This window comes from Phyllosticta capitalensis (assembly GCF_038381095.1).
Source record: "Phyllosticta capitalensis strain CBS 128856 chromosome Unknown BKA78scaffold_5, whole genome shotgun sequence".
Lineage (NCBI taxonomy): Eukaryota > Fungi > Ascomycota > Dothideomycetes > Botryosphaeriales > Phyllostictaceae > Phyllosticta > Phyllosticta capitalensis.
This window is the reverse complement of record NW_027117443.1, coordinates 1555597-1571457: the sequence shown is the minus strand read 5'-3', so window position 1 is coordinate 1571457 and position 15861 is coordinate 1555597. Positions and strand designations below refer to the sequence as shown.

Here is a 15861-nt window from a genome sequence, read left to right as displayed (position 1 = left end):
CCTCAATGACCTCTCCTCATTACAGCTGGTTTTACGAGCAAGCTCGTATCGTAGTCCAACGAAGTTATGATCTCGGAGGTCGGAAATTGTATCCAATGTGCAGCAGGTTCTTGGAAGGCCTTCCGCCTTTTTGAGCCTCTACGAGGAGCTCGGTACTGCAGCCGAGCGGGAAGTAGCTGTCCCAGTCTAGGCAGCGCAGCCCTGTCAAGAAACGCACCTTCCCTGGTGCACTAAAGGCTTCCATGTTTAGACTTCGTTTCAAGCTTATAACGAGCTCAACTCACCCAACGCCCACCTGTCTACTTCACATCATCACAAGAAAATGCCCAGGAATGTTTGCAAGTGCTACCGTTCGGTCGATTTCTACGTGCAAGTCTTGCTGGTGCGTTCCAAGAAGACAATCGCTTTGCGCATCGGGCGAAATAACCGAGGTTCTCCATTCGAAGGTGGAGTTACAGCGGGTAGCTGTCAGCAAAGAATCCTCCGCTGTTTACCAAGACTGTAGTAGTACGCTGTCGTCATTGGCATAAATTCTTGTTGAGCAAAAATTCATGCCGTTTGTTCTCGGAGCTTTCCAAGGTTGTGGCGCAACGGATGTACGTGTACGTCAGACTTAGATTCCAGCGAGCATGCAAGCTTTTTGCAACATGGGGTGCGTTTTTTTGTGTTCTGCTCTTGGCCAAGGAGGCTCGACCGATAAACCTACTTGCGCATCAGTTGTGCTCCCCCAAGATGCAATCCGGGCGAAAGAGTCTGGGCAGATGCAAGTCTTCCGATAGTAGGCGGCCTCTCCATAGATACCGAACACAACAAGTCTCGACCCTCGCGACATGCTGACCATTTCCAGTGACCTTCAGCGTGCATTTTTCCCGCCGCAACAAGACCTGGGTGCTTCATCTTCTCCAGGATCTCCCAGATAATTGGTCCGTGCGGTAAATACCACCCAAAACGGCAAGACCGCAGATATATTGCGGGCTCACCATGCCACACTGCAGCTGAACTGTCGACCTTTTGCTCGGAAATTTATGTTGTACCACAACGGCTACATGGTTCTTGCCGAGGCTATCTGTCGGGATTGACCAGATGGGGATCGCGAAAGCTGTCGAGGGGCAAGGAAGTGCGGGCACCAATTCGGTTTCGGCCACCAACCGAGAACTTCGCACTGTCTTATCCTTGTTTCCTGGCAGAGGAGAGGGGTCCTCATATGGAATTGCCGGCAGTGCGTAGGCTGCTTAAGAGGGACGTTGCGCTTCTGTCAATACAGCCGCATTTCACTTTTGTTGCCAGTCGAGAACTCGAAGATGGCGGAACCCAAACCATGGCCTGAGGTGCCTGTTGGCAACAAGGACCACACACGGGCAGCCGTTGTAATCATTGGCGCTGGAATGTCTGGTGAGTTTGAGATACTAAGCAAGCGCGTTTCGAGAAGCTGATCGAATGTGCAGGCATTTGCATGGCGATAGATTTGATCAAGCGAAGCAATTGTCGTAATTTTGTCATCCTCGAAAAGGGCAGTGGTTGCGGCGGAACTTGGTGAGAGGTCTTGTAAAAACTGGCCTGGGTTTAGACTGACTCTCAAGGCGCGACAATAAATATCCTGGTTGTTGCTGCGATAGTAAGCTGCGTTTTCATTCCAATTGCACCGGAGCAATCGCTTACCCGTACAGTCTGGAGTCATCTCTATTCGTTCTCTTTCGAACAAAATCCCAACTGGACGAGAAGGTACCCCGGACAAGAGGAAATACAAGTGAGATATGTCGACCTCCGTCCTGGAAGAGTGCTGATAATTGAAAGGCGTACCTTGAGAGCATTGCGAGCAAATGGGACCTCTACCGACACATGCGTCTGAACACTGCCGTAGAAGAAGCATGCTGGGACAATGTGGAAAAGAAATGGAAGACAACCGTTCAGGTCTCCGGTGAAAAAGACCGCGAATTCGCAGGCTCCTACACCATAACATCAGATTTCCTAGTGAGTGCAGTGGGGCAGCTCAATGTGCCACAGTACCCAGCCATCCCTGGTATGGACGACTTCAACGGCAAGACGATGCACTCAGCAAGGTGGGACTGGAGTTACGATCTTCAGGGCAAGCGTATTGCTGTGATCGGAAATGGTAAGGCGGTCTGGAAAGGTGTGAATCCATTTTTGACCGCTAGACAGGCGCGAGCGCGGTTCAACTCGTCCCCGAAGTCGCAAAGGTCGCTTCGTCGCTCACTGTTTATCAGCGCCAGGCTAACTGGCTGCTTCCTCGGAACGACATCATGATCCCTCCATTCACGCGCGCGCTTTTCCGCTGGTGCCCACCGTACCGTTGGAGAAAGAGGGCCGTGATCATGGACTGGAGAGAAGAGTCTCACGAAGGTTTCTTCAATCCCAAGTCTTTGGGCTCAGCATTCGTCAAAGAACAATTCCAAATAATGCTGAAGCGGGACTTGTCCAAGCGTCCAGATCTCTGGAATAAGTTGACGCCGAATTATTCTCCTGGATGCAAGCGGACCATATTCTCCGACGACTGGTTCAAAGTTCTTGCCAGGCCAAATGTGCAACTTGAGACAAGACACATCAGCCGCATGACCAGCAAAGGAATCGAGGTAGAAGACGGTGACTCCCAGGAGTTTGATCTGGTGATTTACGCCACTGGTTTCCGGTCCGTACAGTTCATGTACCCAATCAAGATTGTGGGCTCCGATGGTCGCTCGCTTTCTGAAATTTGGCAGCATGGGCCACAGGCGTAAGTCTGGCGACTGCAGTGATGTTTGGAGCAGAATCCGCTAACAGACTGAGAACTAGTTACTTCGGTATAACCGTCGAAAGCTTACCTAATTTCGGCATGTGTTATGGACCGAATACTAATCTCGGACATAATTCAATCGTGCTCATGATTGAACAACAATGTCGTTACATTGCTGGGATGGTCAAGACTGTTCTCGATGCTCGAAGGCAAGGGAAGACATTGGCGCTGAAACCAAAGCCCGAGGTCGTCAAGGCGTTCAACGACGAGCTACAGAGACGACTAGGCAAGTCGGCCTTTGCAGATCCAAACTGCTCCAGTTGGTACAAGACGAAGGATGGGCGAATCACCAACAATTGGAGTGGCACCGTTGTCGAGTATCAGAAGAATGTTGAGCAGATCAGATGGAGCGACTACGTTGTTGAAGGGTCTGGAGCTGATACTTTGGTTGGCGAAGAAATGAAGGTCGGCAGGGTGGTGGAAGAGACGCAGGTAAGCTACAACACCATATGGTGGAGCACTGCCAGTGTGCTCTTCGCCGGAGTCATGTTTGCGACTGGAAAGTTCAATTTCCTTTTGAGAGCCACCTAGATTAGCGTAGAAAGAACCAAGGCGTTGACAGGTATTTCGAACAAGAGGATTGCTACTCAAAATGGTCGAAAATGATGATTCATGATGAAAGTCGGCAATGAGACGTGGAAAACATGGAGCGGAAGGGACGCGTCGGATGAAGCTTCAATGCTGACGTAAGGCGTGCTAAGCGAAGCCTGTTGCGCTTTCCTGCCGCGTCCCTCTTCATGCCGGCTTTGACATGGCGAATGCCCTTCCTTCCCTTTCAGTCCAATTGGAGCCTGTGAAAAGTTGATAACATCACATACCGCTTGGCGCCAACTCCGATGCGCGGGCTGCCGTGACGTCTACCGGGAGCTCTCATGTTTTTCCTATGGCTTCATCGCCCTCGTCATCATCGCCAACTCTAGCGTCTAGCTCACAAATTCATCTGCCTCAATTGGATCTGAGCATTCTACCTCCTGTGTTCGTGCTTCCTACCCACTTGGCAATTGACGACCTGCAAGAATTGGAGGACAAGTTGGCCGAATATGGCGCTCGCATTACATACGACATATCCGAGGCCAAAGTTGTTATTGGTAAAGTTGGTACCAAACGAAGAGCGCAACTGGAGTTGAGAAGCCGAAAATTATTCACGGAAGAAGCAAAGCCGTCCGATGCTGCCAGTTTGAGTACGGAGTTCCAGGAACCACCGCACAAACGCCGCAAGATTGATGGCAGTTCAAGAGCTGGGGAATGTTCATCTCAGGCTGAAAGCGAGGAAGACTCGACAACGGAGGAAGAAACTGAGCCCAAAACCTCCAAGTCTAGTGGCCCAGATCGCGCGTCTGGATTGCCTCATCGTTCTTCAGCAGAGGATTCGATTTCTCCGACCACGTTCTCCGAAAATGTCGTGAAGGTAGTCAAAATGGACTGGATTGATGACTCCTCCCGAGCTGGGAAGCTGCTACCTTTGAAGGCCTATCTAGTATACGAAGGAAAACCATCCGAACCGCCGACTGGTACTCCGCCTTCAAACCCAGCTTTTCAATCTTCTAAAGCTCCAACTGTAATTCCAGTCACTCGCGCCCCACCACCTAACAAGAAATCGCCTGTCCAAGTCGGCCAAAGTATTCTTGATCGCGCAAAGGCGGATGCCTCAAGCGGAAGTCCCTCAAATCAACGAAGACCAGGTTCGAAAAGCAGCAGTCAGGCTCATTTCGACGGCCGCAGTTTCGCCTCCTCATCTCAACCAGTCACCTCCAAGTCCAAACTCCTCCAAAAGACGACCAGTGAGCATGATACCTCCAGCAGCAATGATGGCAAAGACATACCTCCACCGCCGGCATGGGTCAAGGAACGCAAAAGATACGCCTGCCAGCGCGCGACACCAGCCAATCCTCCCAACGCGTCTTTCATTAATCAACTCAAACAGATTCGCCTCGCGCGAGCACTGACAGCTGACGAGATTGGCGTCCGCGCCTACAGCACCAGCATCGCAGCACTGGCTGCGTATCCGCACAAGCTTCGATCGCCCAAGGAAATAACTCGACTGCCTGGCTGTGAAAGCAAGATTGTCGGGCTTTGGAAGGAATGGCAAGACAGCCACGAAGATGAAGACCAGAGATCATTGGTGGCAGTGCGCGACGCTGAGGCCGACCCAGAGATGAAAGTCCTGCGACTCTTCCACGGCATATGGGGCGTAGGTGCCTCGACTGCACGGAGCTTCCTGCTCGATCGCGGTTGGTGCGATATAGACGACTTGGTCGAGAACGGTTGGAGCACGCTTTCGCGTGTCCAGCAAATCGGCGTCAAGTATTACGACGAGTTTCACGCGCCAGTACCTCTCTCCGAAGTTGAATCGATTGCCAACACTATCCGTGAGCATGCCGTGCGACTTCGCGGAGAGGGCATTGAGACTGCATTAGTCGGCGGTTACCGTCGCGGAAAAGCGGATCCGGGGGACGTCGACGTGATAGTGTCACATCGGCGGCTTGAATGCACGCAGGACCTGGTGACGGACCTGGTCGCAAGTCTGGAGGAAGAGGGATGGATCACGCACACGCTCCAACTCACTCACGCCAATTCGACTCGCGGGCAGGATACCCTGCCGATCAACCCAATAGCAGGCGGAGCACCTGGATTCGACTCGCTGGACAAGGCGCTGGTCGTTTGGCAGGATCCGCAATGGGAGACGCGAGAACACGACCTTGCCACGAATCCAAAAGCGAAAAATCCAAACCCCCATCGAAGAGTCGACATCATTGTCTCGCCGTGGCGCACGATGGGCTGCGCTGTCTTGGGCTGGACTGGCGATACGACGTTTGAGCGCGACCTGCGGCGATATGTGAAGAACGAGAAGGGCTGGAAATTCGACAGCAGCGGAGTTCGGGATCGTCGAACAGGCGGTGTGGTGCTTCTGGAGGGACCGGATGGAGTCGAGGGCAGCTGGATGGATGCGGAGAAGAAGGTGTTCGAGGGGTTAGGGCTGGAGTGGAGGGAACCCCATGAAAGATGTACAGGATGAGGTCACCAGAAACGTCTAGATTTCGGCGTCAAGGAGCAGATCTGACATGGCACTGTTGGGGTAGCCTACTACCTGCCAACAAGCTTTGAACAAAGCATTCGACACCTTAATCTCTTACTCGTTTCTCTCCTTTCGCTCAAACTTCAAAACCAGACACCCCAAAACGAAAAACGCAAAATCAAACGCGCCAAAAGGAAAGACTCCATCGCCGAGAATCGAACTCGGGTCTCCAGTCCAGCTCTCAAAGCTTTGCCAGGACAACTGCGGCCGTCAGTTGCCCTGCATGCCAGAAATTGCTCTATTGCTCAATTGCTGGATGCGCCAGGCATCTGATGGTTGCGGTTGCGGGGCATGATGAGAGGACTGGCGGGCTACCACTGCACCACGACGGATTTGTTTTGATTGGTTTGTGGGCTGAGGAGATTATGGACTTGGACGTAGAGGCGGGAGTGGTAAAGGTTAGCGATGCGCAAAAGGCAGGCACGAATTGAGAAAACCTCAGTTTAAGAGTATGCTCAATTATGCGTTCAGTCTCGACGTGCCTACTCATACACCTCCTCCATTCTCACCGTTGTTGCTCTTTCGGATTAGGTGGGTTTTGCGTGGTTCAAAGGTAAGATGTGGTGGTAGGTGGATGGCAAGGGGGTGCGAGGGGACAGGGGGCAAGTACGACCACAAGGAAGGCTTCGAGGCTGGACCGAAGCGGAGACAACTCTGTCACCTGTATACGAAACTTACAGCCAAGTCATGAGGGGGGTTTTAAAGAGAGTCAAGTGAATGATGCATCAGAAAACCACTCGTTCGATTGCATTTCATCTCACAACTACGGACACCAGCAAGATAGCCAGTCAGTCGCCTGCCCGACGCCTGTCAACGCAAATTTACCATCCCCCACCCGCACAATACTCCTCTCCAAACACACCCAAGTCCTTGATGTTACAATAGAAAACTACGCGTCTGCTTCCATTGCGCTCACTTCACCTGTCTGATACTTTATCCCTTCCTTCCCTTCCCCAAAGTCATTGTCGTCTTTTTGAACAAACCAAAGCAAGCAATGAAAGCAACGCCAACAACGCCATGCTAGGTAGAGACCCTTCCTTGACCTCCTTCTCTCGCTCACTCGTATTCCCACCAATCCGCCACGAACAAGAGAACGCAAGAACGACAACGAAAAATCCAACTTGAGAAAGATCGGAGAAGCCCCAAACTAGGGATAGGGGAGCAGAAGCGAATGTAAGGTCGGTCCAGGGCAATGCAAAAAATGAGAGGGTATCAAAGAGCACTCGAGTACGGCGGAGGAGTATCCCCGCCAAGACCGGAGAAAGGACCGGAGTGTTGAGTTTGGCGACCCTCGCCGCCGTCAATATTGAGCGGAGCCTTGGCGTCCAGAGTCCCTTTTGCCGTGTGAGTGGAGGAGCACTGTAGGTTATTTCGAGTTGCTCCCTTGCCTTGTGTTGTGTATCGGAAAATGAGGTAAGGCAAGCTCTGGAAGGGCCGCAAGATGTTTGGGACGTGCCGCAGAGTCGTATAGCCTCCCGCGGAGTGGTTGTGAACTATGTGGTGTTTGATCGTTTCTTGGATGAATAACTGCAAAAGCGGGCAGATGGACGAGAAGGCGGGTATGCAGACGTTTTGGCGATACTGAGCGGCGAATGCGTCGACGCGACGGAGAATGAAGGTGGTCGGATTCGGCTCCGACAGCCCTTGTTTTGTGCTGAGATGCTGCTCAGAGCCGTTCCTGGGCCGTGAAATCTCCACGGCGTTCGGATCAACTCTTACAATCTCTTCCAACGTGAACCATGCAGGAAAGAGAGGGGGTGATCATGACCGGAAATCGTACACTCCTCGCGCTCACGACGTGCTGTCGTACACCTTTCCTCCTTCGACTACAATCTGCTCATCTACTTTTTCTTCCGTGTTGCCCCATTCAACTCTTTTCCACGTGCTGATTCTGGCCTCGTTCGCATCAACATCCCATACTCTTATCCGCCGGTGATATCCATTGTAACCACCGTAACCGCCAAATCCACTCCCACCAGCATAGCACATCCATAATCTTGGATCGCTGTTAGATCTGGACAAAGCACAGTAGTCGTTGACATGGTCGTGACCACAAGATACCACGGGAACCTGTGCTTCAATGAGGGCATCATGGAAATGAGAATTAAACCCAGGAGAAGTAACTCCTTCTTTCCACGTTCCCACGTATTGGTTCTCGCGAAGGCTGTACTCCGGGATAGGGATGTGTATAAAAGCCATGTCGAGATGTATGTGTGTGTAGTGTTTGTGTTGTTCTCTGAGGCTCTTGGCTGTGTCTTTGAACCAAGATATCTGATTGGGTTTGATCCAGTCATACCCGCGGAATTTGTGCTCATCAGGAGAGTATGAATGAGAGTCCAGGAAATAGAGCGTCAAGGCAGAGTGCGTGGACGTGCCAGGGGCAAGAATTTCGACAAAATAGTTGCCCACACCATCGATCGTATTTGGCCCTGGTTCGCTAAGGGAGTAAGGGAGTGTTGTAAGGAGGGACATTTGCGCTGCGCGGCTGAGAGAGCCCTCATCGTCGTGGTTTCCGAAAATCGCGGCGTATGGAATTTTTCTCTTTATGAATAGTTCGGCAAATTTGAAAATGGCCTATAATGTCAGTAGTGACAGGTGAATGGGGGAATTCATGACTTACGGATTGCGAGTCTGGTGCCGTCTCCCCGTTGACCTGGTCGCCCGACAGAACGACCATGTCGGGCTTTTCGTCATCCAAAATCTTTCCCACAAACTCCAGTGTTCTGCTGTCCGCGTCGCATGCTCCGCCATTGTGACCTTTAGGCTCAGGATCCCGGCAAACGCCAATACCGGTGCTGAGGTGGAGATCCGAGACTTGAAGAATCTTGAATTTGCCGTCCCTTTTAATCCTAGGTATCGGCTTGTCGACCTTGTGCGGCGGACCACGCCTGAGGCTCAGACGAGCTTCTTGCGCTTCGCCCGAAGTATCCAACAAGAGGGGCGTGTCTCGGACTTCCCAACTAGGGCGGGGCTCAACAGCATCGGCGCCAAACAGGACATCCACTGCGGTCACAACTTGATTGGAGTCGCTGTCGTGCCGCTTGCTGGATCGCAAAAGCCAAATCCCTGCAGGTCTGTTTTCCCACTTTGCCGTTTCTTGGCCCTTCTCGCCCATGGACGGGTCGAGTCGTCCGACGCGTACATCGATGACGACTCTTTCATCCGACTTGAGCTCCTCCTCGCGTTTGCGCTTAACATGGACGTAGGCCTTGTTGAACCATCCGGTGCCTAGATATAAATCTTTTTCGACGCGATGCCATTTGTCTTGGTCGAGCTTGCAGCTACTGAGCGGGTTAAGCGCAGAGCATGTCTGTACGGTAATGTCGGTAATGATGAGGCCAGGGTGGTGAGCTGGAAGATGTGTATGAATGCTTTGAGGAAGGACGCGGAATTTATTGTCAAAGAAGATGACGATCATGACAATGACAGCCGTAAGAGCTCCCAGCTGAAAGCTGGTGCGGACCTGGAAAAACAAGCAATTATTGTCAGCAAATGGAACCAAGTGTCGCGTGTACAGGCGCGGGGAAGAAAAACAGTACTTACAATTCTTCTGGTCATGCTGGCAGCTTGGGAGCTATGCGCTCCAGTGGATGGAAGAAAGGTGGCTGCTGGAAAGAGGTAGGTCGAGGCGGCGGCGTCGGGGGAGCGGGAGCGGGAGCTGTAGAGCTGTAGAGCTTGGTAATTCAGGAGCAGCAGAATGGTAGACGATGAGAGGCAAGACAGCTAGAGCAAGCCATTATCCCGCGGAGGCGCAGGAAGTTGGCCTGGGTGACGGGGAGAGAGACGGTGGTGGTGAGCAGGCGGCGGGCGACGGAAGCAGAGGTAGCCGTTCGGTAGGTAATGGTGGTGCAGTAGCACAGGAGGCAGGCTCAAGACTCGCGACCCCTGCACGGGCTTCCAGTCGCGCTCCAGCACCGCGCGCGAGCACAGAGCTTTCCCCAGATCTGCACCACCTCACCACCGAAATATGTGCCGCTGAAAGGCACGTCACTCTCCAACATTCTCCATTCCCCAACCCTCAACTTCGAACCATGCTCGCAGCCTGGCGCCCCGCAGCGAGACCAATCCGGCTGCCCGTGTGCCGTCAATGTCTGCGTTCGCTATCCTCGCGCGCTCCTAAACAATTTGTCGGTACGCAAGCCTCGGAATTTTTTTCCTCTTCCTTTTCACGCTTTCCAGTACTGACATGCCCATCGCAGAGGGAGACGTGGTCCTGCTGCGCGACAAGAGAAAGCCCGACAATGACGGCATCCTAACTTACGCGCTCAAGTCTGGCGGTCAAGTCAGACAAACCTCTTTTGCTGGTCGTCCCGTCACCCACAACGAAATAATCGGAAAAAGCCCGCGCGACGTCATACACACAACGAGAACTTCGTTTCGTCTTCACGAACCGACGCTCGAAGAGTACGTCCGCCTCAGCCCGCGGATTGCCACACCTGTTCGTTGTTCACCGCAGATTACGTCGCCCTATATACGGCCGCGCTGACCCGGCCACGATCAGATATACCATGATGACGCCAATGTGATTGTAGGGCTGCTAGACATCCATGTTGACCCACCGAGCTCGGAGAACGCCTCGTCTCCTCCGTTGGAAGTCTTGGAAGCCGGGACTGGCCATGGCGGAGTCACTCTCCATCTTGCCCGCGCCATACATGCTGCGAACCCTCCTTTGCCCAAAGCTCAGCAAGTGGTCCAGCCCTTGCCGGAATCTGCTGAAGATCCTTCCGAAGATGCGACATACGACTCGCCTCTTGCCGACTCGCCGAGTGAGAACCCATTTGAAGCGTGGAAGACCAAGCGGCGCGCCGTAGTTCACACCGTTGAGGCAAAGCGCCGGAACATGGTGCATGCCCGCCAAATCGTGAAACACTTTCGACACGGGCTTTACGCCCGCCATGTCGACTTTCACTTGGGTGACGTAACGCAATGGATTGAGGGTCGCCTGGAAACCCAGCCAAAGTCCCAGTCGTCCGACTCGAGCGCTGAAGGGCCCGAGCCATTCCTGTCACGCGTCTTCCTCGACCTTCCTGCTTCTGAAGACCACCTCCCCTCTGTCGCCAGAGCTCTTCAAGTCGATGGCATTCTCGCTGTGTTCAACCCCAGCATAACCCAGATTGCTGACTGCCTGAAAGTGATCAAGGAATCGCGCCTGCCCCTGGCACTGGAACATGTGGCCGAGCTGAGAGGCGGCCAGACCGCGAGACCGTGGGAGATCAAACTTCTGAAAGAGGAAAAATCTATCAAAACTTCATCTGGCGCCTTGGCCGACAACGTCTCATTTCAAGCGCAGCTTGCGAAAGCAAACGAATGGAATGACAATGTCGATGAGGCGGACTCCGAAACCGAAAAGCAGAGTTCGGACGCGAAACCTTCAAGCGAAGCCGAAGTCACCCCAGATACTCCAGAGGGACTGTCCATTGATGCTGCGAACAATGAGAAGTGGAGAGTTGTCTGCAGACCTAAACTCATCAACAACAACGTGGGAGGTTTTGTAGGCATCTTTCGCAAGATTAGCTACGATGGACAGCGGCAGGAGAGGCCCGCTAAAGTGGAAGACGCAAAGGTAGAAGAGGCACCTGTAGATCCATAGTCGAGTAGAGATTGAGTGACAACTAATTCCACTCTCCTATCATCTATGCTGTGGTGCGTAGTCTATAAAATTCAGGGTTTCGCAGGGTCAGGTCCACTCGTCCATCCCCGCGTACCACAGTACCTACCTCCGATCGGACCCCATCACGTCAGCGAGCCCCACCAGGGTCGGTCGCCGTCGGTGACTGAAGTCCTCAGATGCGCCTGAGATCTCTCCACTCAACATCCTATCTCCAATTTGACATCAAACTCTCATCACGATGGGAGAGCCAAGGTATCTGACCGGCGACAAGCCGGCGATTGAGGAATTCCTCGCCAAGTTCGATGTGTGTTCTACAGCCCTCTCAAACCGACCCCGACCCCGAGAAACTTGTGCTAACACTTCTGCTAGACCTTTCTGTTCGACTGCGATGGTACGCAAAATTCTCCGACCCTGCGCGACGCCAAATAACAGCCGCATAAAGCAATGAGCCTGCGAGCAGAAAAGTTTTGGAAGCCGGCGCACTGCCAGGATCACCTTGGGCCGCTATACTAATCGCATGAAGGATAGGCGTGCTATGGTCTGGTGATCACATATTCCCTGGAACGGCAGAGACGCTGGAAATGCTCCGAAGCAAAGGTCAGAACACAACAAGGTGCAAGTGCCTAGAATTGTTTTCGCTGACCAACACGTCATGCAGGCAAGCAGCTTGTATTTGTGACGAACAACAGCACCAAAAGCCGCGCGGACTACAAGAAGAAATTCGACAAGCTTGGTGTTCCTGTGACGGTGGTACGTACATTGGGAAAGAGGAGACATTGACTGCCTTCAACGGCACCTTTGGTCCATGCCGCTTACTTTACTACTTTTCAGGATGAGGTGTTCGGTTCCGCGTACAGCGCTGCTGTGTACATTGCGCGGATCCTCAAGCTCCCGGCTCCCAAGAACAAAGTCTTCGTATTGGGCGAGACCGGAATCGAAGAGGAACTCCGGGCCGAGAACGTACCCTTCATCGGCGGCACAGATCCCTCCCTCCGTCGCGACATCGAGCCCGAGGACTTCACCAAGATTGCGGATGGCTCTGCGCTTGACCCCGATGTTTCGATCGTCCTCGCTGGACTCGACTTCCATGTCAACTACCTGAAGCTGGCGCACGCGTTCGCATACATGAAGAGGGGAGCCACTTTCCTGGCGACGAACACGGATTCGACACTCCCCATGGCACACACACTGTTCCCTGGGGCCGGATCGATTGGTGCGCCTTTGGTCACAGCCTCGGGGAAGGCGCCGCTGGCTCTCGGAAAGCCAAGCCAGGCCATGATGGATGCTGTGGAAGGAAAGTTCCAGTTTGACCGCAGCCGAACGTGCATGATTGGCGATCGTCTCAACACCGACATTCGCTTCGGTATCGAAGGCCAGCTGGGTGGAACTCTGGCTGTGCTGAGCGGCGTGAACAAGAAGGAAGACTTCCTGGGCGAGGGAGACGGAACTGGTGTTAAGCCGGCTTTCTACGCAGACAAGCTGGGAGACTTGTTGGGCTAACTGTACAGCGCATGCTAGAGATCATATGGGGAAGCATTTTAGACTACGCGAGTAGAATAGATAGAATAGAAAGAAATACTGTTGCATGGGCCAAGTCCGAGTAGCTGCCTCAGGCATGAGTTAATTTAGCGCCTGGGCGCGTCGGAAGAGACGCGTTGCCCGCAGCGTCGCGTCTCGCGCCCACACCTCAACGCCAACCCTCAACACACGCCCACACCAAAGAAATCTACCAGCAACCTCCTGAGCCTGCCGAGCGACTCAGATTGTTTGTCACAACAATGCAGCGCTCATTTGCTCGCATTGATCCAAAGCGCCGCACTATACTCGACCACAAGAAACGCCAGTTCGCGGCACCAACATGGAGGGACCAGGAATACAAGCATCGCCTCAACTTCTACACCATACCGCCTACTGCTGAGATAACTTTGGAGGAGTTCGAAGAATGGGCCATCGCACGTCTCAAGGGTAGGTAAATCGAGTCAAAGTCCGGCACGAATTTGGGCTGCTTTTCAAAGCACGCATGTGGAGAGCATTCACTGACAAGCGCGCCACAGTCTTGTCCGAAATCGAAGCCTGTTCGTTTCGCAATCGCAGCGCCGAAGAGACTGCATCGTACATGAAACCCATTCTCGAAAAACACCTTCCATTGCAGTCGAACAGCAGTCGCTCGACTCAGCTGGACGCGCAAAGGAAAAAGGACCACTACTCGCATTTTATTCTACGTCTGGCATTTTCCGCCACCGAGGACCTTCGTCACCGCTTCGTCCGCCTTGAAACTGCGCTGTTTCGCTTGAGATGGAACGAAGACGACGCTCGTGAGCGCAGGGATTTCGTGGACTCTTTGGACATGGGCGGCGAGTGGGAGAAGATGACCGAGGAGGAGAAAAAATTGTTGGCCGATGAGCTGAAGGCTGCCACATCTTGGGGTGCGAGAAAAGGAGAGGAAGAGGGCTGGTTCAAGGTCGACTGGGAAAAGGTCCCAGATTTGGTCGAACATCGAAAGGTTCTCTTGAAGAGGGGCAAGGCCTACGTTCCCATGCGGGAGCAGAGCAGTCTTCTGTTGGCTGAATTTAGCAGGAGATTGGGCGATGCGATGGAGGTGTGTTCGATCTGCAACCCCAAAAGGCAAAACTAACAGTGGCAGCTCACTTCCCGCGCACTTCCTCGCATAGACGAGGACGATCGCCTGTCACCCATTCTCTCGCATCTGAGCACGAGCTTTACAGCCCCCGAGACGACCTACTCTGATGACAGCGCTCTTGATGGTTTCACCACGCCCACTGCTGCCTCTGTCGACGCCTTGAGTCAACATTTCCCCCTTTGTATGCAGCACCTTCACCGCACGCTGCGGCAAAACTCGCACCTCAAACATTTTGGACGTCTGCAGTACACACTCTTCCTCAAAGGCATCGGCCTCAACCTGGAAGAATGTCTCATATTCTGGCGGCGCAGCTTCAAGCTCATCACCGACGAGAAGTTCAACAAGGAGTACCGCTACAACGTTCGCCACGCCTACGGCGATGTAGGAGGCGACGCCAACCGGCGTGGCAAGGGCTACACGCCGTACTCTTGTCAAAAGCTGACGACGGAACCGCTGCCAGGACCGGGCCAAACGCACGGCTGCCCCTACCGCACTTTCGCGCCAGACAACCTGATTAGTTTGCTCCAGCAGACGGGTGTGGACGACAGGCAGACGCTCAACGAGGTGCGCGACGATGTAAAGAGGCAGCGGTACCATATTGCGTGCAACCGCGTGTTTGAGCACAAGCACCGCAACGAGATCAAGAAGGTCAAGGAGGACGGCACTTGGAATGGCGCGCAGCTCGACACGATTCTGCATCCGAATGAGTACTTCAAGCGCAGCTTCTTGCTGGGCCATTTGGGCGAGGAGAATGGCAATGCGCTGAGAGATGAGATGAGAGGATAGGTCACGGGTGGAAGCTTGTAGTACTTTTGGATTGTTGCTTCAGACGGCGTTTGTGGTGTTTGCGTCTGGATGGCATGGTATGGTCTTTTCACAGTTTCCAGTCTTCTCCTTGAAATCGAAGTATTCACATCTAGCTTTGCGATGCCGCGTCACTGCCAAGTCACGAAGCAGCCTCCCACCACTCCATCACGATGGTGTCATTAGGGAGTGCTTCACCTACTTACTCACCATCATTACACTTTGACCCAAACCAACGACAGTCCTAGGCCGCCCCTCATGAGCTCAAAAAGGCAACCTCTTCTTTCTTTACAACAATCAAAAAGATATTCCATCGCCGAGAATCGAACTCGGGTCTCCAGACTCGATGCCCAACAATGCACCCGCCAGCGAGACCGTCTGGTACCGGTGCAGGTGTATTGTTGGATTCCGTCGTCTGGCGGGCTACCACTGCACCACGACGGACGGTTTGCTGTTGGTGGAAGCTGAGCAAAATGAAACCATATGCAGACTGAGCCGCCAATCTTTCTCAAAACAGAAGCCCTGGTGCAGTTAGTGCCTTACCAGAGCAAAAGAATTTCTCCATCGCCAAGAGTCGAACTCGAGTCTCCAGACTGTATGTTTGACACGCATCGCGCGAGCGAACCCAACTGGGCACGCCCCGGCACGCTCGTGAGCTGTGCGGCGTGATCGTGCTTGGTCTGGCGTGCTACCACTGCACCACGAAGAACTGTTGGTTGTTGAAAGAGCCTAGCTAATGAGACTCTATAACAGACTGAGGTCTTCCTCTCCCACATCAAAAGAGAGATCCTCTAATCGATATCCCAAAAGAGCAAAAGAAACACTCCATCGCCGAGAGTCGAACTCGGGCCTCCAGACTAGCTTGCAGCGCCAGCATCGCGTATGCGTGCAGTGCTTGACCGACGTATCGGAAGCTGCATACGGCACCCTCGTGAGTA

The 15861-nt window shown here is 53.2% G+C and overlaps 6 protein-coding genes and 1 non-coding gene across 7 annotated transcripts; 5 read left to right on the top strand and 2 right to left on the bottom strand.

Annotated features, from left to right (window-relative positions):
* Window positions 1-810: 810 nt before the first annotated feature.
* Window positions 811-3396, top strand: BKA78DRAFT_282667 (cyclohexanone monooxygenase). Its single transcript, XM_066885655.1, has 7 exons — window positions 811-1392; window positions 1446-1533; window positions 1581-1615; window positions 1668-1747; window positions 1795-2113; window positions 2161-2731; window positions 2791-3396. Exons 1-7 carry the CDS (start codon window positions 1302-1304, stop codon window positions 3320-3322), a joined length of 1716 nt encoding a protein of 571 aa, XP_066744455.1. The 5' UTR covers window positions 811-1301; the 3' UTR covers window positions 3323-3396.
* A 462-nt stretch (window positions 3397-3858) lies between these two features.
* BKA78DRAFT_314658 (uncharacterized protein) lies at window positions 3859-6146 on the top strand. Its single transcript, XM_066888486.1, has one exon. It carries the CDS (start codon window positions 4209-4211, stop codon window positions 5805-5807), a length of 1599 nt encoding a protein of 532 aa, XP_066744454.1. The 5' UTR covers window positions 3859-4208; the 3' UTR covers window positions 5808-6146.
* A 1512-nt stretch (window positions 6147-7658) lies between these two features.
* BKA78DRAFT_331538 (phosphoesterase-like protein) lies at window positions 7659-9425 on the bottom strand (the record flags this gene model as incomplete). The annotated part of the gene is made up of 3 exons (XM_066889888.1): window positions 7659-8441; window positions 8488-9330; window positions 9411-9425. The coding sequence occupies 3 exons, from the start codon at window positions 9423-9425 to the stop codon at window positions 7659-7661; spliced, it is 1641 nt and encodes a 546-aa protein (XP_066744453.1).
* A 367-nt stretch (window positions 9426-9792) lies between these two features.
* BKA78DRAFT_314654 (S-adenosyl-L-methionine-dependent methyltransferase) lies at window positions 9793-11660 on the top strand. Its single transcript, XM_066888485.1, has 3 exons — window positions 9793-9998; window positions 10067-10305; window positions 10369-11660. The coding sequence occupies exons 1-3, from the start codon at window positions 9899-9901 to the stop codon at window positions 11455-11457; spliced, it is 1428 nt and encodes a 475-aa protein (XP_066744452.1). The 5' UTR covers window positions 9793-9898; the 3' UTR covers window positions 11458-11660.
* A 1-nt stretch (window position 11661) lies between these two features.
* BKA78DRAFT_314651 (HAD-like domain-containing protein) lies at window positions 11662-13168 on the top strand. The gene is made up of 5 exons (XM_066888484.1): window positions 11662-11782; window positions 11848-11869; window positions 12007-12075; window positions 12137-12228; window positions 12310-13168. The coding sequence occupies exons 1-5, from the start codon at window positions 11717-11719 to the stop codon at window positions 12976-12978; spliced, it is 918 nt and encodes a 305-aa protein (XP_066744451.1). The 5' UTR covers window positions 11662-11716; the 3' UTR covers window positions 12979-13168.
* BKA78DRAFT_282652 (DNA primase large subunit) lies at window positions 13169-15033 on the top strand. The gene is made up of 3 exons (XM_066885654.1): window positions 13169-13443; window positions 13533-14077; window positions 14123-15033. Exons 1-3 carry the CDS (start codon window positions 13257-13259, stop codon window positions 14903-14905), a joined length of 1515 nt encoding a protein of 504 aa, XP_066744450.1. The 5' UTR covers window positions 13169-13256; the 3' UTR covers window positions 14906-15033.
* Window positions 15034-15231: 198 nt separating this feature from the next.
* On the bottom strand, window positions 15232-15367 carry BKA78DRAFT_t95. The gene has a single exon. It is a non-coding gene; the product is annotated as a tRNA-Arg (tRNA).
* Between the last annotated feature and the right edge of the window lie 494 nt (window positions 15368-15861).